Source organism: Athene noctua, chromosome 9, assembly GCF_965140245.1.
Source record: "Athene noctua chromosome 9, bAthNoc1.hap1.1, whole genome shotgun sequence".
NCBI lineage: Eukaryota > Metazoa > Chordata > Aves > Strigiformes > Strigidae > Athene > Athene noctua.
Window position 1 is genome coordinate 13,165,342 of NC_134045.1, and position 27,184 is coordinate 13,192,525.

The following is a 27,184-nucleotide window of genomic DNA, read 5'->3' on the forward strand; positions in this document are numbered from 1 at the left end:
GACCACTTCCTCAGAACGGGCCAATGGGAAGGCGGCGGCGCGGCGGCAGGGCGGGGCGGCGCGGGCGGCGCAGTCACATGACGGTGCGCGGCGCTGTGGGGCGTTGCTGGTGGGGGCGGCTTGTGGCGGCGGCGCGACCATGGTGAGGGGCCGCGGGTGGCGGGGCCGGGAGGGGCCGCGCCGCGGCGGGGAAGGGGGCGGCTGGCGGGCGCTGTGGGGTGCGGCCCGCGGGAGCCGGCGCTGGTCTCGGCGCTGCCCTGTGTGCGGGTGGGAGGGGTCCGGCCCGTGCCTGCCGGTGGCCGAGGGGCAGGCCCGGCCGCTCGGCGCTGGCCTGGACCAGGGGCTCCTGCTCGCTGCCGCTCGGTCGGCGGCCGCGCTCGGCCGGCCGTGGGGGTGGGCCTGGACGGGTGGGAGGGCCAGAGCCGGGCCCGGAGGCCGCCGCCCGGCCCGGGTGGGGCTGAGGTGAGGGCTGGGCCCGTTGTGTCCGCGGTAACGATTCGCGCTGTGGTGAAAGTTGTCCGTCGTCGCGGTGGGTCAGTGCAAGTCACTGATTTACCGGATTCGACCGAGTTTGCTTGTAGGCGCACGTGCGAAGCGGGTGTTTTTATTAGGGATCTACTGCTGCACTTGCAGTCAGAGTTTAAGTATATTTTAGCGTGCTGGTCCTGTCATAAACCCAAGGTTTTGCCATTTCTAGTGCTGTGCGTTTGTGCTCTTATTGTCCGCATCGCAGCCTGCTGTTCAGCTATTCCTGACCCTCCAGGACTGCTGTTTCAGGCTTTCCTGGTGAACCTTCTTTATTTTCCTTTAGAAAAGGTTGTTTTGCGTTGGTGGGCCCAGCTCGATAGAGCTGTTCTGGAACAAATATTGGTGTTTATTAAAGAGGCAAACCTGAAACTTCAGCATGGAAATAGTTCTTACTGAGAAATGCTTTTTCAAATGCTTTGAATTTTTCAACAACTATAAGGGACAATCAAATTTTCTAGTAAAATTGAAAAGTCTACTTGCTTAGCATGTCTTTTGTGGTATTTAATAATAAAATTTTAAGCAACACTTGCTCCAACTATCATGGCATGTTAATTAGCTAAAGTGTGCAGTATAGACAGTACTGACAGTATGTAGACACTGAGGCAAAAACTAAGTGAATGCTTTATGAATCAGGGATTGCACAGTTCTTAAGCTCGTGGCACAGACTTTAAGGTTATGTGCATGTTGGGGTCTGTTTAATACTATATCCTCTAGAGGTGTGTATGGGGACAAAACCTGTAATATTACTTGAAAGATAAATGGAATTAATTGGGTGATGAGAAATGCTAAATCTACATAGACAGTCTCTGTCCCCCATGTAAATACTTTGTGGTAGTTTTTAACTCAAGAATGACACAACTCTCCTCTGCTTGTCACTTCCATAGGAACTGGCCTGAGACTTCTGTGGTTTCATGTCCTCTTTCTCAGAATAGCTGATATCAGGTGATTGAGAAAAAATTAATTTATAGGTGTTAAACATGGGATAATCCTTTCTACCAAATTAGGCTCCACTGCTATTTTCTATGGCTGAGCTTGGTTTAAACCTGAATGTTCCTGTAAGAGGGTTCTGCTGTTCTTGATCATCCTCTGAATAAAAAGTCCAGCGTGTTGATTCTTGTTAATTTCTTGTGGCAGTAAGTACCAGTTTAAACATGTGAGAAATGTTTTATTCTCTCTGGTTCATCCTTGAGCTCCTATACAGTGAGATACAATAGAAGTTCTGGAGTTGCCTTCAGTATTGCAGAGTAATACTTCCTATGCGATATAAAATGCTTAGGAATTTTTTGTTAATTCAAAGCAGCAAAATGACTCTTACAGCAATGCACTGTGTGCACCCAGGCTTCCTCTGTAGGCTGGCAGTTGTCCTGACCAGCTTCCATAGCTAATCCATTTTCTATCTTGGGTAGCATTCATTTTGGATGTCTCAGGGGTGACTGGTTGGTAGGTAGTCCTACTTAAGTCCAACTAGGAGGAGGCAGAAAAACCTCCTTCACTAAATCTCTTTCATTGTGGTACTAAACACAAGCATGTGAGCAAGCAGAAGTAGTCATGTGTGGAATAGGCTGCAAGCGCATCAGTTAACTGAAGTACTTAATCATTAAGTTAGATGAAAAGACACTTTAGAGTGGAACAGAAGCAAAACCTTCTGCTTTGTATTATTTATACTCTGCATTCAGCTGAAGATAGCTGTATCACCAGAATACAAGCTAATTTGGTAGGCTCCACAAGTTTGCCTTGAACTCTGCTGTATTTCAATTCTGTGTAATTCTTTCTCATAAGTACTGTAAATTACCAGATTTTGAAGAGAAACACTTCTTAGTCAACGCATTGACCCAAAATAATAATAATCTCCATAGTGAGTTAAGTGTCAAGTATGAAATTAAGTACATATCTCATGAAGTCTTCCCATGGAGCTGAGTGTTAGAAAATAAGCAAATTGTACACAATGGGCTTAATGTTCACTTTGTATGTTCAAGAATAGTTACTATTATGAGGATAGACATTGTCCAGAGTAATGTTCGCTGCTGCAATAATACACTTTTCTAATGATTATCTGCAAGGTAACTTGTATTACCTGCTCTGATCAGCCAGGCAATAGACTTCTTCCAAGCTAGTTTGGGGTTTTAAAAAAGTTACTGATTTCGAAGGCCATTTACATTTCACTAGCTTTTATTTAAAAACAAAAACAAAGAAACAAAAAACCCACACCAAGATCAGCTCTCCTCACCCCCCTGCCAAATTCAGCTGTTGCGTGTTGTGACTTCCGTAACTTGCATGTGATAACTTATGATAGTCCTGTCTTTAAAGCTGGAAAAAGGCTATATGGTCTCTTGTACAGAATCTGATAGTGCTGCTGAAAGAGGCAGTTCTCTGTTCCTTCTCCACTGCTCACTTGCTTCCTTGTGGCTTCAGAGGAAAAAGATTAGGGAACAAGTAAAGCAGAAAACTGTGCTCACATCAACTCTCCTTTTTCTTCAACACTGGCAGCATGTCTAATGGGAGTAAGGCTCAGGCATTTCTAAAATCTAAATGGCTGTGTAACGGCTATAAATCACTTATCTTGTGTTCATGCAGGAGTTTATACCTCATTGTACTTGTTGATAAGGCAGTACATTCTGTGCCTTGATTATGGAGTATTGCTGCTTTTCTCCAGTGCCAAAGTATCTTTTACTTCAAAAGTTTATGTTCGAGATTCTTGTTTTCTCGATTGGTGGTGGACTCCACAGCGTGGTTACATTTTTTTTTTTTTTTTTGATAAAATGACACTTGAAAATACTATCTTGTGTTACTAGGTTCCTAATTTTAAGTGGAAGATACAGAGCATAAACAGCTTTATTCAGCGTTATGTCTGACAGAAGAACTGGTTTCTACCAGTTCTGACTCTCACTGGTAGGCTTTTGCTGTGTGTTCTTTTTACTTCAGATGCTTTTTGCTACAGGTTCCTCAAACTTCAGGTGTGTATCAGGATATGTGTATCTTGATGTGATCTTGTGTATCACTTGATAATAAATGTTATGTGTGAAAACCTCTGTAGTTCTGAAGCTGAAAGCATCTTGCTTTCAGAAGTGGAAAGAAAAGGATAAGCTAATAAATATTCAGACTTTGAAAACTGAAAAGAAAGAAAGAGTTGGAACTTGTTCAGTGGTGCTGCTTCTGTTTTCTCTTCATGTAGAGGTAAAGTTGCTACAGGCACCTTAGGTTGCTTCTGTTGTATGCTTGCGATGGTCAGTGGTAGGTTATCTCACTACCTGTGTGCCCTAAAGTGCTGAGGTGTCTTTTCTTTAGACATGAAGTGTAGTACCCTTGTAGCAAAGACATCTTTGTTCAGATCAATCACCTTTCCAGTCTCCAAATCAAAACATACATGAATGTAATTTTGCTCTTAATCTTGAAGAGATATAGGAGAGAAAATGTTGATCTCATGTGGTAACATGGAAATGCTTCTGTTAATGAATTCAGTCAGGTACTTACCACAGTCCCAGTGTTGAATATAGTGTGGCACCTTAATGCTTAAATTTATAGCAGAAATGGACATACAGTGTCTCAATGCAAACAGAATTTGATGTACAGCTCACTCTCGTTCATTATAAATGGGAAAGCTAGGTGAGACAGAGTAAGGCTCTGAAACTCCATTATTTCCTCAGCTGTTGGTAAAAGACAAGTGGTTAAAGTTGTATAAGAGAGTGTATACCTTCAATTAGATATTTCTGAGATAATTATTGTTATCATGTAAAGCATAGTCTCAGGCTTGTAGCCATTTTGCTTTAACGACTGTTCTTCACACCAAAAGTGAGGAAACTGAGGCACATGCCCTCCACCAACTACTTTTTGGGGCTGCAGCAAATATGTTTCAGTAAATGCTTTAACTTGGTGTTGCTGTCAAAAGGCTGCCTTTTCACAGCCTTATTTGCAGTGGTTTATGTGGTTGTAGGGTGAGTTATGCATATGGTAAACTGTTAATTAGCTGGGCTAGTCTTCTAGCTTATTTGATGCTTTACAGCCTGAACAGCTCTCCCAGCTCTCCATGGCCTTGTGAACAACTAGGGGTGGAGGAGCAGGACTGGTAGCCCTGTAAGCTTAATGCCCATTAGGAGAAGAGGAGTTAGGAAGTTGTGGTTAGTGTTAACATTATTGCACTGTTTCTAGCTGTGCTTTAATATAGAGAGATCTGGTGCGGTTAGAGCATATGGCATTCAGCTCAGTAGCGATGCATCTTCTCTAAAGCATCAGTATGTGTGCAGGGCACTGTAGAGTGTGACAAATGTTCTGGCACAGAAACAATTCAGCAAGTCTGTTACGTGATGTTTTGATATTGATTGTTGTGCTCTCGTCCCAGCACTGTCATTTTCTGTTCCTTGAAAGTCTGATCTATCATGGAATAAATAAAGCTTAGCAATTACAGCAAAGTTCTGCTGGCAGAATGTACTCGCTTCACAGCTGGCGGTTTTCTAAGAGTTTGTAGCTATTGAACTGCCTGGGAAATAGGGGTGTCTAGCTGTGGATACTACTTTTGCCTTATGCTTAAATTGCTTAAATGCACTTTATGCAATAAATTATAGAGTGCTTTGTAAGAGGTGCAGTCACTCTAATTAGCAGAGGTGTTTTTTTCAGTTGAGTAGACAGACTTGTTAATTAGTTATTGTGCATGGTTTGACTATTGCTGAGATGCACTGAGTTATAGTAGTGTTGGTTGGAAGGAACCTTTGTCTTGTATAACTTGAAGCAGGATTATTACCAATGTTAGATCAGATCTGCCTTGCTTTTGTCTAGCTGGGTGACTGAAAACCTTCAAGGGCAGAGTTTCACCACCTATTTGGGTGTGATCAAGGCAAGAACAGTATTGTATGGCACTGTCTGTTTTCTGGGTGTGGAAAAGGATAGTGGGGAGAACAGGGGAGATACTGTCTGACTTTTATTAGGGAGATTCCAATTGCAGAACAAGAACCCAGTTAAACATGGGAGAGGACAGGGGTGTGCCAAGGCTGCAGTGCTCTATAATCATTAAGTGGCTGTTAAATTAAAACCACTGTGTTTTAATGAAGATGTCAATTTTAGTATCAGATCTCAAAAGATACATATGAGGGGGGACTCCAAGTATGGGGTGTGTGGGAGGAGTTGGTACTGAAGGTAATGTTTTTAACAACGTTAGGATGATGATGTAATTCATGGCCTGCTAGCTTCTTACTGAGATTTAGTTAAAAAGAGGAGACCAGGTGTCTTCTGAACACAGTGAATGAGAGGAAAGAGTATAAATAGTTCGAGAATTTACTGATGCTGCAGGCTCGGAGAACCTGCTATGTGAATCACTGTGTAGGTAGTATTTGTCAAGACTGGAGAAGATGTAATTGGGACACATCAGTGCTTTTATCTCTGTCAATATTTCAGAGAGGCCATCTGAAAACAAACTGCAAGACTGGAGAGGCTGGGAAACTCTAATGAGATGTTGAAGACTGGGCCTAAACAATAGGTGTATGGTGTTAGGAGAAAGGCTGACGGCAGGTGCAGAGAGCATATGGAGTTCTGATCTAAGTAAATTTGGATGTTTTAGAGGATAATTCAAGATGTTAATAGAAACTAATTTCATCCATGTGGGAGAGGTCAGGGAGCAGCTGCAGTAGGAAGAAGCCTATTATAGCTGGGTTGAGGTGGGAATCTTAAGCTGTAAGCAATGGATTTAATTAATAAGAAAATGCACTATGATCCCCAGGTGAAAAATTTTGAAAGTTTAAGTTGAAGTTCTGGAGTGTGCCTCTTTGAGGAGAGGTAAGAAGGATCACTGCGACAAGTAGGGGACATGAGTTGTTGTTTTCTTTAGTTTTCTATTGCCTTCTGCAAGTTGCTTCTGCCTTCCAGAAAGCACTAACTGTACTTTATCCTTCGCTGATCTGAAACTTGTCCTTGATAGAGGTGTGTGACTCAGGTAGCAGTTAATTAAGAACTTGTGAATACAGGAAAGCATCTGTACAGTTGCAGTGTCTGCAGTCTGGGCATTGCTTTGAAGCTCTGTGGAAAGAAGTAATGATGCTCCCTCTCAGCATAGTGATGTCTGCATTCTCTTGAAGCCTTTTCTAGCCAGATGCTTGCACTGGATTCTTGACCTCTAAATGTTAGAAGGGAAGAGTTGGCCCTGTTCTGTCCCCATGGCTCTGTGCTCCAAGAAGCAACGGTGCTCATAGGCTACCCATAACCTGTCTCCTCCCTGCCCTCAGGTGTTTGCAGAGTGCTGTGAACTTTCTCCCTTAAATATCACATAGCAATTTGTGACAACTCTTGCGTGGTCACTCTGCAGTGTTACTTCCAGTGCATTCTAAACTATGGTTTCAGTCAAGTCATGAACAGCTTCATAAAAATAATTGAAATTTTTTTTTCTTCTAGCCAACAACACAACAATCTCCTCAGGATGAACAGGAAAAACTCCTGGATGAAGCCATTCAGGCTGTGAAGGTGCAGTCTTTCCAGATGAAGAGATGCTTGGTAGGAATGTGGCTTTAAAATGCAATGAAGCTTCTTGTCTGCTAGGACTAAAACAGTAAATCAATACTAATCTCTAGTGCTGTGAGGAGAATTAACCCTTTGTGCCTCTTTCTGCCAGAGGCTTTGTGAATGAGGCAGCTACTCAATGAGAGTGAGCCTTGAGTATTCTTTGAAACGTTTTTCTGACTTTGCTCCAGTATCTGACAAGATAAATTGTAATTTGTGCTTGCATTGAAGTAAACATAAACTGAGAATAAGCTTGCCATTTGCCATCAGAAGGTTATTGTGCAAATTCATTTTATATGGAACTATATGATGAAAAACTTCATGTTTGCGTTCAGCCTACTGTTGTTTTTACTATGTAGTTTTTTCCTGGCAGGAACAACAGACTGAAGCTAATAGTGAATTACCTGCTGCATAGGATAGATTTTATAGTGAATAATAGATTGATGCATGAATTCCTTTGTGGCTGCAAAACACCACTGGCTAGGGTTGTGCCGAGATCTTTATCTTGAAATTGTAGCCAATGCAGGCAGATGATACTTAGCTTTCTTGGGTTTGAGAAGCCTCTTTTCATTTGGAAAAACTACTTAAAGTTGCAGTGAAAACTTAACTATTCCTGTATATTTTCATGTGGTTAGCTGAGCTAACTTTGTTTGCGGCCAAGTGACAGTAGCAAGAAAGGTAAACACCTCTTCCACTTCTGTACTCTGTGGAATGCTTTTGAAATCTTTGAAGCAGCTGAGCTTTTCATTGCTATCTGCAACTGAGTGACAATATACTAAGTGGATCACACTAGCAATTCCTTCTGTTCTCCCCAGAAACGTAATGTTGCTGCATATGATGAACTGAACAAGTATGCATATGTGGTAGATTAGAAGTTTGTCTTGTATCCTGTGATGCCAGGTGATTGTATGAATCATAAGTTATGCTGTAATTTCCAGTAAGGTCGTGTTCTTGGGTGAAAAATAGGGGAAGAGGAATCTAATTCTAACAGTGGTCTGCTGGCAGTGTGTATCTTTTGTTTGCTAGAGGTTTCTTCATGAGATCTGAGCAAAACAACAGACCAGACTGGGAGGGGGGATGTCTGTTCTGTTTGCTTGCTGCATAGAATCTGAGTGCTGGGTGGAGATTTCTGCATAAGCAAGATTTTCTTTTAGTTTTGTACCATTAGTATTACAATTTATTACTGTAGCTCTGCCTTCAGATACATCTTCTTACCACCTTCAGGTATAATGTTTCACTTAATTAGGATGAGCAACACAGTACAAGCTAGATAATCACTTGATTTAATTAGAATTGTCACTCTCCTGATGTTTACTTAACCATTGCATGCTTCTTAAAAAAGCTAAAAGTGTATCCTTTAAAATGCTGCAGTTGCCTACTATTCTCACAGGCTGTTCTCTCTTTTTTCCTCTTAAGGACAAAAACAAGCTCATGGATGCTCTGAAACATGCCTCCAACATGCTTGGTGAGCTGCGGACTTCGATGTTATCTCCAAAGAGCTATTATGAGCTCTGTATCCTTTGAAGAGGAAATGAATAGTTGAAATGGTGAATTTGGAATGAAACGTTCATCTGCTTTTTTTGGTACAATGTCATCTTGTCAGTCTCAGATATTTACTAGCACTTTTCTCCTCAGCATTTAGTTATCTGGGTATATTGTAGGAGAATACACACTTATGTGTATATTATGTATATGTAAGTGAACTGTGTGAGTTCATCTTTTCCCTTTGGTGTAAAGCTTTATGTTTTTCATATCTTTGGGAGGTTTCAGGAGTCTAGGTCTATAAAAATATCAGCTCTGTCAAACAACTCTGCTTGCAGTATGCTACTCCAGAATTGTAAAACAACTTATTTTTTGCCCTTTGTTACCATCTTAGCTTCTAACCATAAGTCAGTGCCTTGATGTGTTTACTTGTGCATACTGTGGTAGCTGAAGAAGGGGAGCCTTTTTCATGAGACTAGGTAATAGAATGTGAATATGTTCAAATATGACTTTTTCCATGTGTGAATGATAGTCTTCTGTGACACATAGTATGCCTTTACTTCAGGTACTCTGTTCAGTGTTTATTTGCTTACTGTTATGATTTAGGGTTTTTTCCCTTTTTCTAATATGCTGAAAGTGATGATTGAAGGCTTAGGGTTAATTTGGTACACTTATACCAATAGTGATTATTGTTTCAGAAGTACTATCTACTTGGGCATGATTGTATTTTGTTCCTCCTTGGTGTGAACAAATAAATTACTATGTAAATCTGTTGCAGACATTCTAACTTAAAATCCTTAACTGTGAGAAAAAGACATGGCAATTTCTGATGAGCTACACTACTTGGAAGTCTACCTGACAGATGAATTTGCTAAAGGAAGGAAAGTGGCAGACCTTTATGAGCTAGTACAGTATGCTGGAAATATTATTCCAAGACTGTAAGTGTGTATATATTAGTGTTTGGTTTTTTTAAACAGGTGGATAGTGGTCAGACTCTTGAGTTCAGACAATGTTTAACTCTGCATTCTTGCTTGACAGCAAGAATTCAGTTTGCTATGATGAATAGTATTTCTGCTGATCTTAAGAGTGGATTGCTATAAGACTTCCGAAATTTAAGCCAAAAGTGCAGCTGCAGGCCAGTTCCTCTTGCCTTTGCACATGACCAAGATGGAAGCACTTTGATCTTGGAATAAAGTTGTCTTTTGGGTAAAGAGCTGGTCAGTGGAATATTAACCAAGTACCATGTTCTGATCAGTGAGACTGACTATACGTTTTTTAACTACTTCTGTTATCTGTTAATGAACTTGCACCTGAGGACCTAGGTCTTAGATCCTAACACATAGTAGGTGGTTTGTAGTCATTTGTTTGGAGAGTAAGAAGTGTGAGAAGGAAGCTGAAAATTTATGTAACGTAATTCTTAAAGGTTTTGTGTTTCTGAATATGGTTGGGTTTTGCCTATGTGATAGAATGCTAGAGATGATAGTGGAATACTTATATGTGACCATTGGGCTGGAGTAGATCTAGATATTCAGATTTAGGACTTATTTTGCTTGGTACTGCAGTTTTTCGTTCCTGACCTTATGCTTATGCCACGAAGAGGCTTTTGAGACACCAGGCTGCATCCTCATGCAATTTCTGGAGTTTGGTTAATGACTACCATAATGTCTTTACCCCTCTGCATAATCGTTTGAGCTGTCTTCCTGCCTACTTGATGTAGACTCTAGTTCTCCCTGATGAACCCTTCTGGTGCTTTCATGGAGGTTCTGTCGACATCCATGCGGTAGAGAAGTGTGGAGAGAGAGTTGAGGCCTCTAAACTGAATATGTGAAGGTTCTGAGCATTTAATGTGTTTTCTCTTAAGCTGAAGGGGAGTGCAAGTATACTGGAGCACCAGTCCTTTGCATCTTGCATGTTCCTTCTACCAATGTTGCTTACTATGGAGATGCTAAAGGAATGAGTACAGGCCTGGGGATTTCTGAAGAGCATAACACCTATCCTGCTAGACTACAGTGTGAAAGAGGCTTAACTGCTTCACCATAATAGATTACTTATCTGTATATGCCAGAGCTGTTTCCCAGCTTAGTGAGGTCCTAGAAGTATAGACAAGTTAGTCTGAGAGTATTCAGGACTTTCTGCATGCTAAGCATTTACACATTCAATGTGTGAAGCATTGTAATGAGGTCAAGTGGCTGCTCTGACTTGATGTGCTCTATAGCAGAGGAGAGTAGGAGTTGAGAGCTGACTAAATAGCCAAAATTATGGCACCTAGATGATATTTTATTGGGTTTTGTGCTTTGGTAGTACTGCCAGGGTGGAAGAAAGTAACTGTTTGCTTCAAGTGTGATGATATTACTTTACAATTTATTGTTTGATTCTGTGCCTTTTGCAGGTATCTCCTGATAACAGTAGGTGTTGTCTATGTCAAGTCATTTCCACAGTCCAGGAAAGATATTTTGAAAGACCTGGTGGAGATGTGCCGTGGAGTACAGCATCCTCTTAGAGGCCTCTTTCTTAGAAACTATCTCCTGCAGTGTACCAGGAATATCTTACCAGATGAAGGCGAGCAAGCAGAGTAAGAAAGATTGGCTATAACTTTTAAAAATTACTGGTTTTAACAGAACATATTTAAAATTTCTGTATGACTTTCCTAAGGTTTGAGAGAAGTAGATATGTTAGAACTCTATAGACTTGACAAGGTGTTTTGTCCGTTAAAAGTTCCAGAACTAAGATGTCTCTCGAGGTTATGAACCTTTCTTATGAACTCAGATATCACACCACACACTTCTCTGCCCTCCTACCTTCTTAAAAGTTGGATGTTCATCAGTGGATGGAAGGATGAATACCTCTGACAAGCTTTTCGTATTCCTAACCTGTTCTCAATTGCAGTGAAGAAACCACTGGAGACATCAGTGATTCAATGGATTTTGTGCTGCTGAACTTTGCTGAGATGAACAAACTTTGGGTGCGAATGCAACACCAGGGCCATAGTCGGGACAGGGAGAAAAGGGAGCGAGAAAGACAGGAACTGAGAATCCTAGTGGGAACAAACCTGGTTCGCCTCAGTCAGTTGGAAGGTGTTAATGTAGAGCGATATAAGCAGGTGAGATGTCTGTCCATCCTTTCTGATATGTTACTTTTTCCAAATGAAACTATGTTGGACTTCGAGATGAGCAGCTTGAAGTATTACAGCTATGCTAAAAGTTCAGTAATACTGGTGCTTCTTGAACTCTTCACATGAGGAAAAGTTCTGAGTGCTAATGAAGCTGTATGATGTGTTGTGAAGCTAAGGACATGACTCATGCATTTTTCCTATAAGCTTGTCTGTAATGTTGCGAAGTTTTTAAATTTCTTGTCTTCCATAGAATAATAAGATGGTTTAAGGGATTTGTGTACTTACAGCATTCTGGGGTAGACATTACAAGTTAAATGAAGCTATCCTTCCCAAAGCATTCAAGAGAACTGTTACTGTAGGAAATGATAGTCAAGCAAATAGACTATTTAGAAGTCTGTCCCTTGTAACTTCTTCCATGTAGCTACTGAAACCAGTTTCGAGTGGTACTGCTGGGACGCTAGTAGTGGTATGTGCCAGCAAAGCTTGGAGCACTGACTTACTAAAAAGCTCGCAGGTTGTATAATATATGAAAGAGACAGATGTCTGAGACGGTAGAATTTTTTTCTCTGAAGGATTGAACTGCTGGTATCTGAGACTTTTGATCAGAAAGCCTATACGTAAAGAATAAGCTGAGGAATGTTAGAAATACTGCTCTGCTTGGATTAAATATGTATGTGTGAGTATAAACTCAGAAAGTAATTGTAAAAACACTGCACAACTCTTTTTCTTTTCCTATTCTAGATTGTTCTGCCTGGAATATTGGAGCAAGTTGTAAACTGTAGAGATGCTTTAGCTCAGGAGTACCTCATGGAGTGCATCATACAGGTGAGCTGCTTAAATTCAGTTCCACTGATGGGACACAGGGACACTTACTCCTATACTTTTAGTCAGATTCAGGTTACTTTCACCTCTTCCTTGTGAACTTGAAAACTTCATCACTGGGACTCTTACGTAGTGGCTTGTCCCATATTTTTTACCAGGTAGGCAGAGCAGAGATGAATCCATTTTGTGCTCCTTCTGTTGCAGAAGCTTGTAAGCATCTGAGCAGCAGTACCTGCAGTATGAATTGTAATAGATAGCTGGGCCCTCAAGTTAACCATTTGTCTTTAATCTCTTGCTTCACACATTTACCCCATCAAGGTCAGCTTGGGGAACCCTAAAGCATTCCTAGGCCAGACCATATTTATTATGTGGCTGTCTGCTTTAGAATTTCTTTGTTGCATTTTACTGCTGTGTAACAATGGGCAAATTCAGTTTATAACTTGATGACTATTGATCTAAAACTTCAGGTTTTCCCAGATGAATTTCACCTCCAAACCCTGAACCCATTTCTCAGAGCCTGTGCTGAGCTGCACCAAAATGTGAATGTGAAAAATATAATTATTGCTTTAATTGACAGGTGAGTGACCAAGGGGGTGGAAATTGGCTCAAAATTAAGTTTGTGTTGTGCACAAGCAGATGATAGTACTTCTATTATTTGAAAGCTTTCAATTTTTGATATCACTTAATTTCACTGTTTCCGTATGTTTCTATCAGCTGTAATTAAGGCTGTGAAGACTATTATTTCTATAACTTCTGCTCTCTGGACTCTGCTTTTATAGCTTCCAATGAAACCTGCTTTGAGAACTGATTAAAGCTTGTAAACAGATTAAGTCAGGAAACAACCCATTTAGTATCGAACAGTTTCATGTTTCTGAACTGAAGTGGCAGCTGTGTTCTGCTTAGTCAGCCACATCAGTCATAGGTACCTCTTGAAAACTTGAGGATCCTAATGGCTAAATTATGTATCAAGGATACTTTACCTTGTGATTTTGATCAGAGAATGCCTCTTCAGAAGAGAACTAGCAGGAAATGGGACTACCTCTTTAATTCTTAGTTTACCTCTAGCTTCCAGCCTCTTCTCCCAAAAGTGTGTTTTTCCTGTGGTAGTACCGCTCAAAAGTGCTTGCACTGAATTCAGATATGGGGAGAAATAGCAACTGAAGCTTTGATTTGTATCCTGGAAGGAGACAGAACAGATTATCAATGAGTACCTGCACTTTCTTACTGCGGAAAGCAGTAAACCTCAAAAGCCTTGTCCTTGCACACATATATAGCATACCTCTGTATATCTGGTCTGTGTACAAATGTATGGACTTCAGTCACCACAGGGATCTTGAGTCCTAGTGGTGTTCAGTAATGACTAGAGTTGTGGCTTTTTTACTTTGCTAATGCCTGGAGATGGAGCATGTATATTAAGCATAACTGGTAGGATCTTGAATTTTTTACGTAACAAATCCATAGTTCTTCTCCAGGTTACATCAGATGTATTTCTTCAGGACTTTGGTACTATTGGAATATTTTGCAGTATTTGTGCATTTGGCAGAGAAGCAGCTCTGCCTTCATCCAGAGATGTTCACGAAGTTTCCTACACTTTCCTGCCATGGCTGAGATTTTTCATAATTTTGTTAGCTTTAAAAAAAAAAAAACAAAGCAAAACTCACAAAACCCCAAAATCCCAAGAAGCATTGACTGTAACAGTCTGATTTCTGAGACTGTCTGTCTTATTACTACTTTCAACAGAGGTCACAGGATCTTTTGCTAGGTTCTTACATTAGTGTTTAGCAATGTAATTCTTGCAAGAAGGCTTCCCTCCTGTAACTTTTGTTATGTCTACTTAGAGGACTTAAATAGCTTTGGTATTACCTCCAGTGTTTTCTATTCTTACAGCTGCTTACAACAGTAAACAACTGACTAGCAGTGTACCTGCTGTCCTCCTAGACTTAACACTACCGTGTTTTGTTGGGCCACTAATAGTGTCTTCCAAGCAGTGTTCATTTGGCTATAGGACAAGAGTAGAAAGGAGCAGTGTGAAGATTATCTTTGTACTATGGCAACTTGTGCTTTTGACTGTAATGTTACTGAAAATGTTGGAGGATGTGGATGGATCTGTTCTTGGAATCCATGCATGTAGGGAAGAAGTTGCTCTTGTGTTTGGATGGGAGTTGCTGGGAGCAATTGTTATGTCTTTTGGTATTATGTAGTGAAGATGTGAATCTGCCCCATACAGGTAGTGCCTCTTGGCATTTCTCATCTTTATTTCAGCTGGTATAAGATAATTGAAACTGAACACAGTGACTGCTGAGGAAACTTGTGAAGCTTTAGTCCCTGATCCCATGGGGCTTTCCTGTTAAAGGAATCTTTCTGTAAATAGTCTTGCTGTTTAGGGATCTTTCTTGCCTTACTAAATCATTCATAGCTTTTAATTATGCTGCCATCTGCCTGTAACTTGATCATGCTTTGTAGCATGCTGGCCTTACCCTATAAGCTGTTGCCAAGAAAAGCAGCCTTGTCCCTTTGAGAGAAGGCAGTGATTGTTCCTGGCTTTAGAAAGTCTGCTTGTTACTACCCTAATGAAATATAAGAGTATTTCAGTGTCCTTTTTCTCCTGGCAGTGAAGTGTTTTGACACCTCAATCTTTTCTTACCTGCCTCTTTGTTTCAGACCCAAAGTTCATCCAGAATCAAATCATTGAGAAATCCTGTAAAAAATAACTTTAAAATTTTTAATTGGGTGCCTTTTCCTAAATATTGTTGTAGTTCTTTCTCTAATTCAGATTAGAATAATCCCTTAAAAATTAGAAACCAAACATAGCAGTGCTGAGCTTTTCAAGCTGCAGCTTTGGTAAGATGCTAGCCTTCCTATAGTGATTCTTCCTGTATCTGATTTCTGCAGAAATGGTGGTTGGCGTGACTTTCTCCTGTTACAGATAGACAGCTCTACAATATATTTTGGATGCTTACTGGATCGCAAACTCTTGCTTTGTTTTTTTCCCCAGAAAAGTATTCTCCACTTGAAATTTACTTTGTATTTTGTTCTTTGCAAACAGTGAAAGTCCTAAAGGTGTTGGTCTGTTTTTGGAGATGAAGCATAGTAAAGTCAGCGTATTTCTTCTGTTTTTTCTTTTTTTCTGGAGACTGGTTTGTGGAGAATGCTACTGGATGTCTAACTTAAGTAATATCACTGCATGGATGCAGGATATTTGCTCTTCTGTCAGCCTATTCTATACCTCTTACTCTGCTGGAAAAAACAGAACACTTGCTGGTAGCTGAAGAACATGGATTATGAAACGTCCTTCTTGCTCGCTCTTCATCTTGACATATCTGTTGGCACTCTTTTCCAGGACTGATATTTACCATGCTCAGTTGCTCTTAAGGCTTCTGACTTCCATTTATTTCCTTTTTGCTTGTAATAGAGCTTGAGAATATACCTAGAGGATATTCTTTTTTTCTGCCAGTATCTCTTTCTGGCCTGTATCTGAGGAGTGGAAAAACTGTGCTGACCAAGCTGCTTTCCTTTATCTGTTACCAGGTTAGCTTTATTTGCACATCGTGAAGACGGACCTGGTATCCCAGCAGATATCAAACTCTTTGACATCTTCTCACAGCAGGTTGCTACTGTTATACAGGTATGCTGGATATTCTTGCATGCAGTTTTGGGGGAGGTTCTTTTGCAAAATTATGTGTGCTTTTATCAACTCGATGTTGTGTTAAATTTCAGTCTCGCCAGGACATGCCCTCCGAAGATGTGGTATCTTTGCAAGTTTCTCTCATTAACTTGGCTATGAAATGCTACCCGGACCGTGTTGACTATGTTGATAAGGTGTTGGAGACAACTGTGGAAATATTCAATAAACTTAATCTAGAACAGTAAGTAAATGTCTCTTGCATTCTTTCTGGAGTGGCAATTAATACTCTAAAATCTTGACTTCACCACATTTGGCAAGGTATCAGACACATTTGCTTTGGATGTGTTAAGATTACTGCTTTTGGGCCAAGCTGTAGAGGATCATGATAAACTACTGACTAACCAGGACTTGCTCACCTGTGCATAAATCCTACTGCTCAGCTGTACAGCTACACAGTGTTTATGCCAAGCTCTATGTAGTTGTTACTTATTCATCCCTTACAGTACTCGAGTTCTCTTGCTGAATTTGCAGTCACATCTCTGCTGCTGCTAACAGCAACTTAAAACATGTGGTTTCTGCTGTACATTTCTAAAGGGCAAGATATGGCTTGTTTTGATAGTTTTTTCCTCTCTCCCTAGCAGCGAGTTGTTTAGATGTTGTAGTATACATCACAGTTGGTGTTGAGGCAGACTTTAAATCTGTCTACATGTGTGAACTATTGATTAATTGTGGTTTTTGCATATATTTTCTTCTAGTATTGCAACAAGCAGTGCTGTTTCAAAGGAGCTGACTAGACTTTTGAAAATCCCTGTTGATACTTACAACAATATCCTGACAGTTCTGAAACTAAAACATTTTCACCCACTCTTTGAATACTTCGATTATGAGTCCAGGAAGAGCATGAGTTGTTATGTGCTTAGCAATGTATTGGATTATAACACAGAAATTGTGTCCCAAGAACAGGTATGACATGTTAACTTGAACTTCTAGGGATTTAAACTTGAAAATGCATCTAAGTGACTTCATCCAGGGCATGCTTTGTTTCCTGGCCTTCATGCTCCTGCATGCCCCCACCTCCTCAGTTTAGTAGCACAGGCTTTGTCCCACTTCATAATTTTCACACGCGTTCTTTAAATATCTCGTCTTTTGCACATCTTGGCTAACCTCATCCTAGAGACTACTTCTGTTAGGTTTAAACAGAGACCCCTTAAAACTATGTCTGTTGCCTAAAGAAGGCTGGATAGTACTTTTGGAATCTGAATTTTCTGTCCCAGTTGTGTTAAGAGGGAGCCTCCATCAGGGAGTAAGACAAATATGTCCTAAAGCATCATGAACTAGTAGACTTCCCTAGTGCTTTGTCAGCACTGTGAATGGCTGTAAAAATGTTCTTGTTTGCTGTTGACTTATAGACTACTCCAATTTAAATAGAGCTTATATTGCCTTTAACAGGTTGATGCTATCATGAATTTGGTATCAACGCTGATCCAGGATCAACCAGATCAGCCTGCTGAAGATCCTGACCCTGAAGACTTTGCTGATGAGCAGAGCCTTGTGGGAAGGTTTATTCATCTTTTGCGTTCAGATGACCCTGACCAACAGTATCTGGTATGGCAGTCAGTGCTTCTGAATGCTTGTGCTCTCTGAACTTTCAGTTCTTGCATTATTTACTGTACAAGAATTGAGTGGAGTTGGGGCATAGCTGCTCTGGCTCTAACAGCTCAGTAGAAAACATTATGTATGACAACTTTAACGGTAGTATGAAATTTTGTTTGGAAAAAGTAGGCAAGGACTTAAAAGCATTTGTGGATTTAAACTTTGGCTCATGAGGCAGCAGTCTGGATGCACTATATTAGTTTGTGGTAACTCTTAATTAACATTGACAACTTCATATAGCCATCTATCTAAAAAGCAGCAAGTGAAATTTGGAGCGCTGTGCCATGTGCATTCTCTTGGTATCAAAATACACAAAAAAGCTCAGAAAATGCAGCTAACGTTTCACCTCAGGGATTTTAATTAGTGTAAGTATATGGTCTTCCATATACCATGTAGTATACCACTGCTTAGGGGTTACAAATGTTTTTCCTCTCTACTTGGTCCATCCTTAATAGTAGATTTGGTAGGGGCCTTGGAACTTACATGTTATGTTACTTGAAACAGTTTGAGTTGATCCATCAAAGCTTTATGTAGTGCTCTGATGTTAATCTGCTATTTCTGGCTTTAGTTTATTTCAGGCTTAAACAATCTCCCTATACTGAGAAGTGTGCGTTGGGGCAGAGGGATGGGGATGTTGTTTGTGCAAAATCCATTGGAGAAACTGGCAGAAGATGTGCTGAAGTTGGATGCTGTTACTGATTGCAGCAGTTAGCTCTACTCAGAGCTTAGGCCTGAGTAGGGACTACTGTGAAGTTACAGTTAGCATGCATGGAATACAGTTGGCTGACTCTCTTTTAAAGTTGCAGCAGCATCATACTGTATGAACAGTGAGAATAGACTAACATAATCCAGTAGAAGCTATGCGTAACATTACTGGCATTTATTTAGCTTCGGTTTAAAATAACGTGTAAAAAAATTCTTGCTTGAAATGTAGAGCTTGGCTGCAACTTGTATAACGGGGAGAAGAGTAGCTTTAAGGCCTGCACAAAGATTGGATACAGTTGTGTTATAGGACCTGCTCTTCATTGACTGCATTATTTCTAAATATCACTGGAGTAAAGCAGGAAGGTCAGCCAGGTCCTCATTTATTTCAAGAACTATATGGATTAATTACAGCTAGCAAATATCATATTCATACAGGAAAAGCTGAGATACTACTACTGTTTTTTCTGATGGAGAACAAAGCTTCACTTAAAGGCATGCTAGTACTAAGGGAGTTGATGTATTTTTACCCACGACTTTGCATAGCTAGAGATGTTGAAGCTGTTCTTGCAAAGCCTGTGAACATCAGGCTCTCTTCTCATCTAGCAATGCTTGGCTTTAATCAGACTGAGCACCTTAAATGCCTTTGTAGGACTTGTCAGGTTACCTCTTGGATAGAATTCTGTAAGCTACTTTACGCTTCTTAGTAAAAATGCTTAATAGCTTCTTGATGAGCATCACAAATGTTTGTATCCAATTTTCCTACATTACAGGAACAGTGGGGGGAAAAAATCCGAGACACTGGGATTTTCACAGCTCTTTCACAGCATCTCACTTGAAACAATGCATTCTGTATGGAAGAGAGCTGAAATCCAAATTCAAGCGTATTAGTACATTACAAGCCAAAGTGGCTATTACAGTGTATAATGGGTGATTTATTCATGTTACTTACATGAATTCTAGATGTAATCTAAAAATATATGTAGGGTTGGATGCTGAGCTTATTCTTGTGCTTGTTTCAAAGTGCTATTGGGACTGCTATGACCAGAAAGCAAGGTAATACCTGGCTGTAGTAACTATATGTCTGTCTTCTGACACTTTTGAAAAGTGAAAAACACTTTTGAACTCTGATCTCCACTAGAACTTTTCTGAAATTTGGTTTCAGAAGTTTCAGTGTAAAATATGGCATGTCTTGAGTTTTGTCCCCTTTGAAATGAAGTCAGGTTATTACAAACAACAAATGTAATTGTTTAGCTTGCTTGGAATGGATTATATTCTCTTCTGATACCTGGAGTTCTGTATTCCTGAGAATTCTGGTTATGAGAATACATGACTAACTATATCAATAAATACGAATGATTCCAAAAGAAGAGGAAGGGGAGAAGCTGACAGTACAAGTAGAGCTCCTTAGTCCCTCTCCATAGGTTTAGAACAAGAGTGATAGGCAGAAAAGTATCATGTTCATGTTGTATGTGTGCAGCTTATGCTCAAAACAGAGAAAGGCAATAAAAAAAGCTGTCATTAATGAACATAGTGGAAAAACTAAAACCAGGGAGAAACAGCAAAAGTTGTAGGTATGGCTACCAGAATGTGGCACTGTAGTCTTTCTCTGAGAATGAGAAGGCTTATTGACTTAGGTATTTAGTTTCATGAAACTTGGTTTCTTTTTTTTACTTTCTTGCAGGCTACTGTAAGAATAATGCTTTGTGTAGCTTCTGTTTTGTTGAGGACAGAGAATATCCAATATCATTAATAAATGCAAGCTCAGGCAACTTCCATCTCCTACACAATCCAAAATGTATCTGCAGTTAATATAGTACAAGTGTTGCCTAACACTTATTAAGCAGCTGTAGGAAATGTTTGGGCAGATACCACATAAAAAGCTACAGAGACTGCACAAATTGAATTCAAGTAAAGCAACTTGTATGTAGTCCCCCCCCCCAAATACTGTAATTTATCTGCTAACACCACGTCTCTGATGCTCTTGTTCCATAGAGTGCAGATTAAGTTATAGATGCAAATAACATGCCTCTTTCAAGAATTCTCTAAGCTTACAGTGCTTATGTTCTAGATCCTAAACACTGCCCGGAAACACTTTGGTGCGGGTGGGAACCAACGTATTCGTTTTACACTGCCACCGTTGGTTTTTGCTGCATACCAGCTGGCTTTTCGCTACAAAGAGAACTCCAAAGTGGTAAGTTGACCTCTAGGTAACTCTTGCATACTTGTGTCTTTCTGGCTTGCTTAGAAATGAATGCATTGTGTCTGGCTACAGTATGCTAAGACTTGATACAGAATGCTAGGGTTTTTCTGCTTGAGGCAGATTTTTTTGAGGTGTGAATGTTTTCTAATTTAGGGAGGTTTTTTATCAATTCACATTAAATTACTTCAGCACTTGAGGAATGGTGAAGCAGAAATTGGCTAGTTGCATTTATTTGTGAAGGTAACTTCATATGTTTCTACATAAAGACCAGAGAACTAAACCACTGCAAGTGATGGCATGAAACTGATTTAAGGCTGGGTATTAAAATTCATCAATCTAAATTTATAACTATGGTATTTTAATGTTTCTAAAAGCAAGAGCTGCTTTGTAAGTTAACTTACACAGTAGTTGCAAAAGTGCACACTGAAACAATCACTGATCCCTTTAATCCTTTCTGATTGAGAGTTAGCTTAAATATGTATTTTCTTATTGTAGGGGATATATTATGGGGAAATAAAAATGCTGTTTGTTAAAAACACTCCTCAATGAGTGTTTTAAAATTCTCTCACTTCTGATTGATACTCCAGACTGAATAGAATTTTTCTCCACTTAGCTAATTAGGCTTTTGCTCCATTGTGTTCTAAGCCTAGCTGTGGTAACTGCAATTCATTGTAGACTTCTGAGGAAGATTTCTGTGACCTGATAGGAAATATGAGTGTGAACTTTTTGTAAATGGAGGAAATAGTTTATGAAGACCCACGGAGGTCAACACAGTACTGCGAGGGCACTCACTACTACTTCAGTAAATAAGTGGCTGGAGAGGTATGCGGAGGACAACAGACTGGAGCACTTTGCAGATCTTACTACAATTTAGATTCTCTTTTCCTTATAGCTTTGACTTGTTTCACTTCTCTAGGATGACAAATGGGAAAAGAAGTGCCAGAAGATCTTCTCGTTTGCTCATCAGACCATCAGTGCTCTGATCAAAGCAGAACTGGCAGAGCTGCCTCTCCGCCTCTTCCTACAAGGAGCACTGGCTGCAGGAGAGATTGGCTTTGAGAATCATGAAACTGTGGCCTATGAATTCATGTCCCAGGTGAGTGTCCCAACCATTACAGTCACTGTCCTGTGCTACCTTAAATAGGGCTTGGGTAGGTTTCCTGAACACTGAGGCATCTAGTGTGATTAAAACATCTGAAACGATTGACAGCTAATGCTACTAGCTAGAAATTCCTCATCTTCATTCTTGCTTCCCAGGCTGCTGTGGAATTAAGATCCATTCCTACTGATTTGAATACTTAGTCTGCCAACATGTGATATGTTGCAGCGCCACCTCCTACTCGTATAGTTGGTTCACTGGAGGAGTGTAGCTTTCTCAACAGAATGCTCCTTCGCTATCTCCCGGCTCCCGTTACCTAGCTGGTGTTGCCCTGACCACACGTGCTCTTTGGAAGTTGTCTAAAATTTGCAGTGTTCACAAGTGCTGTGCTGGGCTTTGCTAATTAAAATCTTTGTATTGAAACCTGTTATAAACTGCTCTGAAAATCCACTTAAACTCTTCACTTGGTCTTAAGCCTTACTTGTTGAAAAAACCTTTCCTCCCCATCAGAGAAAAAAAACAGTGTAATGTTATCCACATTGTAAGCTTTGTCCTAATCTTCCTCTAATACTGATACTAATATATGTTCTTAAACTGAGTTGCTAATAACCTCAGCCTTTCCTCGCTGTCTTGTATCAGTTGCTGTTGTAGCACAATTCTGAAGATGAGCAGCATGATAATTATGTACCTTCTATTAGAGATACAGTTCAAAATTTTTAGGCTTTTCATCTATGTAGCAGCAGTGCAAATGCTGTTCTTACCTATGCTGTGGTCACTGACCCACCACTCAACTTTCGCTCTACTGTTACATGTGTTTCAAAGAACCAAATCCTCTTGAGGGTCTATTTCTGCTACTGAAGTTCCATATTTGAACAGATCTTTGAAATGAGGGAAAAATCAATCTTCAGATGATATGTAGGATCACATTTGTTTACTGTGACTGCTTAAGAAAGAAGCATTTCTTGGAAGACTTATTTTCAGACTGGATTTAACTTGATTTTTGACACTCTCAGTGAATGATGTTTTTTCTTGCCTGAAACTTTTAACAAATGTGAAACTGGACATTTTCCTGCCATGTGATCATGAAAAACCATGATTTTGAGGTTTTTTCTGGTGTGTTCTAAGGCAGTGGTTAAGTCTTTGCGTTCTCCCTTGACTAGGCCTTCTCTCTGTATGAGGATGAAATCAGTGATTCAAAAGCACAGCTGGCTGCAATCACCTTGATAATTGGGACATTTGAGAGGATGAAGTGCTTCAGTGAGGAGAACCATGAGCCTTTGAGGACTCAGTGTGCGCTGGCAGCCTCTAAGCTTCTTAAGAAGCCAGACCAGTGCCGGGCTGTGAGCACTTGTGCCCATTTGTTTTGGTCTGGCCGGAATACTGACAAGAATGGAGAGGAGGTAAGAACAAAGCGACCGCAGTGTAACCCATCCTACCTCAGTAACATGCTTCTGCCTTTCTTCTAAAGGCACGCACATCTAAAGTAGATGCAACACTTAGTGATGTATATTTAGTTGGAATGTATTCTAATGTATGGCTTCAAAATTTCACTGCAATGTAAGCTGCATAAATACAAAAATGGAGCAAAGTCAAATTTAAGGGTGGAAGTACCATGCAAGTTTCTGAGGGTTAACTAGTTTAAGGCTGGCTGTCAAACTACAGTCTGCATTTTGCCTGTGTTTATTATAGTAGCTGTGTTTGCACATGAAATACTAAACTTCCATATCAAAGATACAAGTTGTTGAAGTTAAAGGTAAAAAGCCCAAAATAATTGAAAAAATAATTGTGTGTTCTTCAGGGCTTGTCACAAGCTGTTGTCATTTTAAAGAGCAGTGTTTGAAATATGTTCCTCAACATGTGCATTAGTGTACATATTAAAGTTGAGTTCATTGATTTCATAATTTCAGGCTTTCAACAACTGTTTGTTACTGCTTGATTTAACAAAACTTAAAATTGGTGGCAGTCAGGCAAGGTAGGCTTTCAGTGAGAGCTTGTTCTGCACAGTTAGTGTAGGTGTATGTTCCTGTGGTAGAGCATCAGGAAATGCCATATATATGCCAAGGGAAGAGATAGTGGATCTCTCTAAGGTGGGTTTGTAACTTACTTTTTTCCTTCTAGCTTCATGGAGGAAAAAGAGTGATGGAATGCCTAAAGAAGGCTTTGAAGATAGCAAATCAGTGCATGGACCCTTCTCTGCAAGTCCAGCTTTTCATAGAAATTCTGAATAGATATATCTATTTTTATGAAAAGGAAAATGAGGCGGTGAGTAGAAATGCATCTCTTGCACCTTTTCCAAAGAGCATTTCTGTAAGCTCTTCATTCACGCTTATACCCCAAATCATGTCTCTTCAGCTTGCTCTGTAGTCTCTCAAGAGGCACAAGTTCTAGTAATAACAACAGAGTAGTCAGTTCTTGATACACTAGTAAAATTGTGGATAAAACTTCATTTGTCTTACATGAAGGGAAAAACACCAAACCCTTGTTGTTTAGTTATCAACTCAAATATTGTGAGATTTGGATACCTGAAATATTTATTAGATCAAAACTTAGTAGGACTTAATCTTACTACTTTTTGTCTAACTTTAGAGGTACCTAATGACAGAATCATAGACTGTTTTGGGTTGGAAGGGACCTTAAAGATCCTCTAGTTCCACCCCCCTGCCCTGGGCAGGGACACCTTCCACCAGCCCAGGTTGCTCACAGCCCCGTCCAGCCTGGCCTTGAACCCTGCCAGGGAGGGGGCAGCCACAGCTGCTCTGGGAAACCTCTGCCAGTGTCTCACCGTCCTCACAGGGAAGAATTTCTTCCTTTAATCTAAATCTACCCTCTTTCAGTTTAAAACTGTTACCTCTTGACCTATCTCTGTACTCCCTGACCAAGAGTCCCTCCCCACCTTTCCTGCAGCCCCTTTCAGTACTGGGAGGCTGCTCTAAGGTCTCCCCGGAGCCTTCTCTTCTCCAGGCTGAACACCCCCAACTCTCTCAGCCTGTCCTCACAGGGGAGCTGCTCCAGCCCCCTGAGCATCTTTGTGGCCTCCTCTGGACCTTCTCCAACAGGCCCATGTCCTTTGTCTGTTGGGGGCCCCAGAGCTGGACACAGCACTGCAGGGGAGGTTTGAGAGCAGAGTAGAGGGGGAGAATCCCCTCCCTCACCCTGCTGGCCACACTGCTCTTGATGCAGCCCAGGACACGGTTGGCTTTCTGGGCTGTGAGCGCACACATTGCTGGCTCAAGTCAGTTTTCCATCCACTCATACCCCCAAGTCCTTCTCCACAGGGCTGCTCTCAATCCACTCCTCGCCCAGCCTGGATTTGTGCTGGGGATTGCCCCGACCCATGTGCAGGACCTTGCACTTGGCCTTGTTGAACCCCATGAGGTTTGCACGGTCCCACCTCTCGCGCCTGTCCAGGTCCCTCTGGATGGCACATCCCTTCCCTCCAGCGTGTCGACCGCACCACACAGCTTGGTGTCGTTGGCAAACTTGCTGAGGGTGCCTCGATCCCACTGTCCATGTCACCAGGAAAGGGGTTAAACAGCGCCGGTCCCAGCACCGACCCCTGAGGAACAGCACTTGTGTACATATGTGGAGAGCAGTGACAAGGGAAAGAAAATTCTTACAGCTGTTCAGGGTCACTGAGTGCACCACAACTGGTTGGTGTAAGCTTTTATTTCAAGAAATAGATATGACATCTTGTGTACCAGCTTAAATTCTACATCTGAAATCTGAGGTAGTTACCTCATACATTTTCTGCTAGCAGATAACTAGTGAACTTACCCAGTTTGAAAAGACTCTGCTTGGTCAAGTAGAGATCAACATCCCATGTGATGTAATCATTTGATCAAGAGTAGATGTTAATGAATATTCTGTAGTTCTGGGACAAAGCCTCAAGAGATTTTAGGCAGTTACTGACTTTCCAATAACTGAACTGGCTTCCTGCTATAGTAGTGCTCTAGTATAGGAGACGCTGTATCTGATGGAGATGAAAATAAAACTTTGAGTTTCAAAGCATTCAGCAGATGTAAAAAGTAGCCTCTGGATACAGTGGTGGTCTGCAGTGCATTTTGTGCTGTGGTGCTCTGGGTAGTGCTGGACTTCACCATAGGCAGCAGTACCTTTCTAGGTAATGATTTGCTCACCAAGAAAAACTTTAAATCTGATATTACCATCCCAACTGACTTTTACAAGTCATGTTAGAGTGCTTAGACAATCTGATTATGTGCTTTATTTGTTTAAGCTTTTTAAATTTGTATTGAATAAGCTGGAGAGAGATGATGTGGCAAAAGTTACAAAAAATAAGGTATTAACCCCCAGGTTAATGACTTAAGAAATCCTTTACATTTGCTGGGATGGGGGGAATTTCCACAAAACTCTGAAATCAGAACAGTCCTGTGAGAGCCAGAGAAGGCGGTCTCCAACACTTTGCATACAGTCTTACCAATATTCCCAAGAATTGTCCAAATACCAATAGTTTAGAGACAAGTCTGCTAAAACTAATGTCTATGCACTTACATACAGGTCTTGTTGTTGACTTCTGTTTACGTTCTCTTGTAGGTGACAATTCAGGTTTTGAATCAGCTTATACAGAAGATAAGAGAAGATCTCCCAAATCTGGAGTCCACTGAAGAAACAGAACAAATTAACAAACACTTTCACAACACACTGGAGCACTTGCGTCTGAGGAGGGAATCACCAGAATCTGAGGGGCCAATTTATGAAGGTCTTGTTCTTTAGGAAGATATCCACTGTACTTATCCACTGTACTTATCTCTTTTCATTTACATACCGTATGTTTTTTTTAAAGATAGATTCATAGGTTGTGCCTTTCAGAAATGTCAAGTTAAGTTAGCATTCATGTGTTCAGTCTGGCACTTCAAACACTTGTGTCCAGTACTCTAACAAAATTGAAAGGTTGGACCAGCAACTACAGGTTTCATCAGTTAGCATGGCTGAAACTTTCTCTGAAATCCATGTGACTCTTCCCATTCTGATTTCTCTTCTGTCTGTTCACTGTTGCTTCTGTAGCACTAGAGTTCTAAGCTGGCAGTGACTGTCATCTGAAACTGTGTCTGATCCTTACAGAGCATCAGATTTTTGGGGTTATTGTATGTCAGATTCTGCTTGTGCTTTTCTTTTAATGCAAGTTAAGACTAAGTGTAATATTTTTCCCTAAAAACTAGAATATATTAATGCATGTTTGGAGAGTTTTAAAGTACCATGTTCAAAACCAGAAGTTATATTTTGCATATTAAGGCTCTGTGACATTCAGTGAGGGCCAGTACTGTGCACAGGGCATATTTATCAAGATAATTTTGTTCCAAATAGTATAAAAATAGAGAAATTGCAATCTATATAGATATGTATAACCTTCATTACTGTAAATTTAGGGGAAAATGCATTACACAAGTTTATTCAGTATCATGATTTTGCACCGGTGAAACAATAAAATTGCTATTAACACCTGTTGTTTCATGTCTCTTC

General features: G+C 40.5%; 1 protein-coding gene across 1 annotated transcript; it reads left to right on the forward strand.

Annotated features, from left to right (window-relative positions):
* The first annotated feature begins 63 nt into the window (after positions 1-63).
* Positions 64-27,163, forward strand: VPS35 (VPS35 retromer complex component). The gene is made up of 17 exons (XM_074912992.1): positions 64-142; positions 6,904-7,002; positions 8,425-8,521; positions 9,305-9,428; positions 10,880-11,062; positions 11,377-11,590; positions 12,344-12,427; positions 12,892-13,001; positions 15,953-16,049; positions 16,142-16,290; positions 16,805-17,012; positions 17,499-17,654; positions 20,476-20,598; positions 21,524-21,703; positions 22,867-23,106; positions 23,825-23,968; positions 26,258-27,163. Exons 1-17 carry the CDS (start codon positions 140-142, stop codon positions 26,435-26,437), a joined length of 2,391 nt encoding a protein of 796 aa, XP_074769093.1. The 5' UTR covers positions 64-139; the 3' UTR covers positions 26,438-27,163.
* Positions 27,164-27,184: the final 21 nt, after the last annotated feature.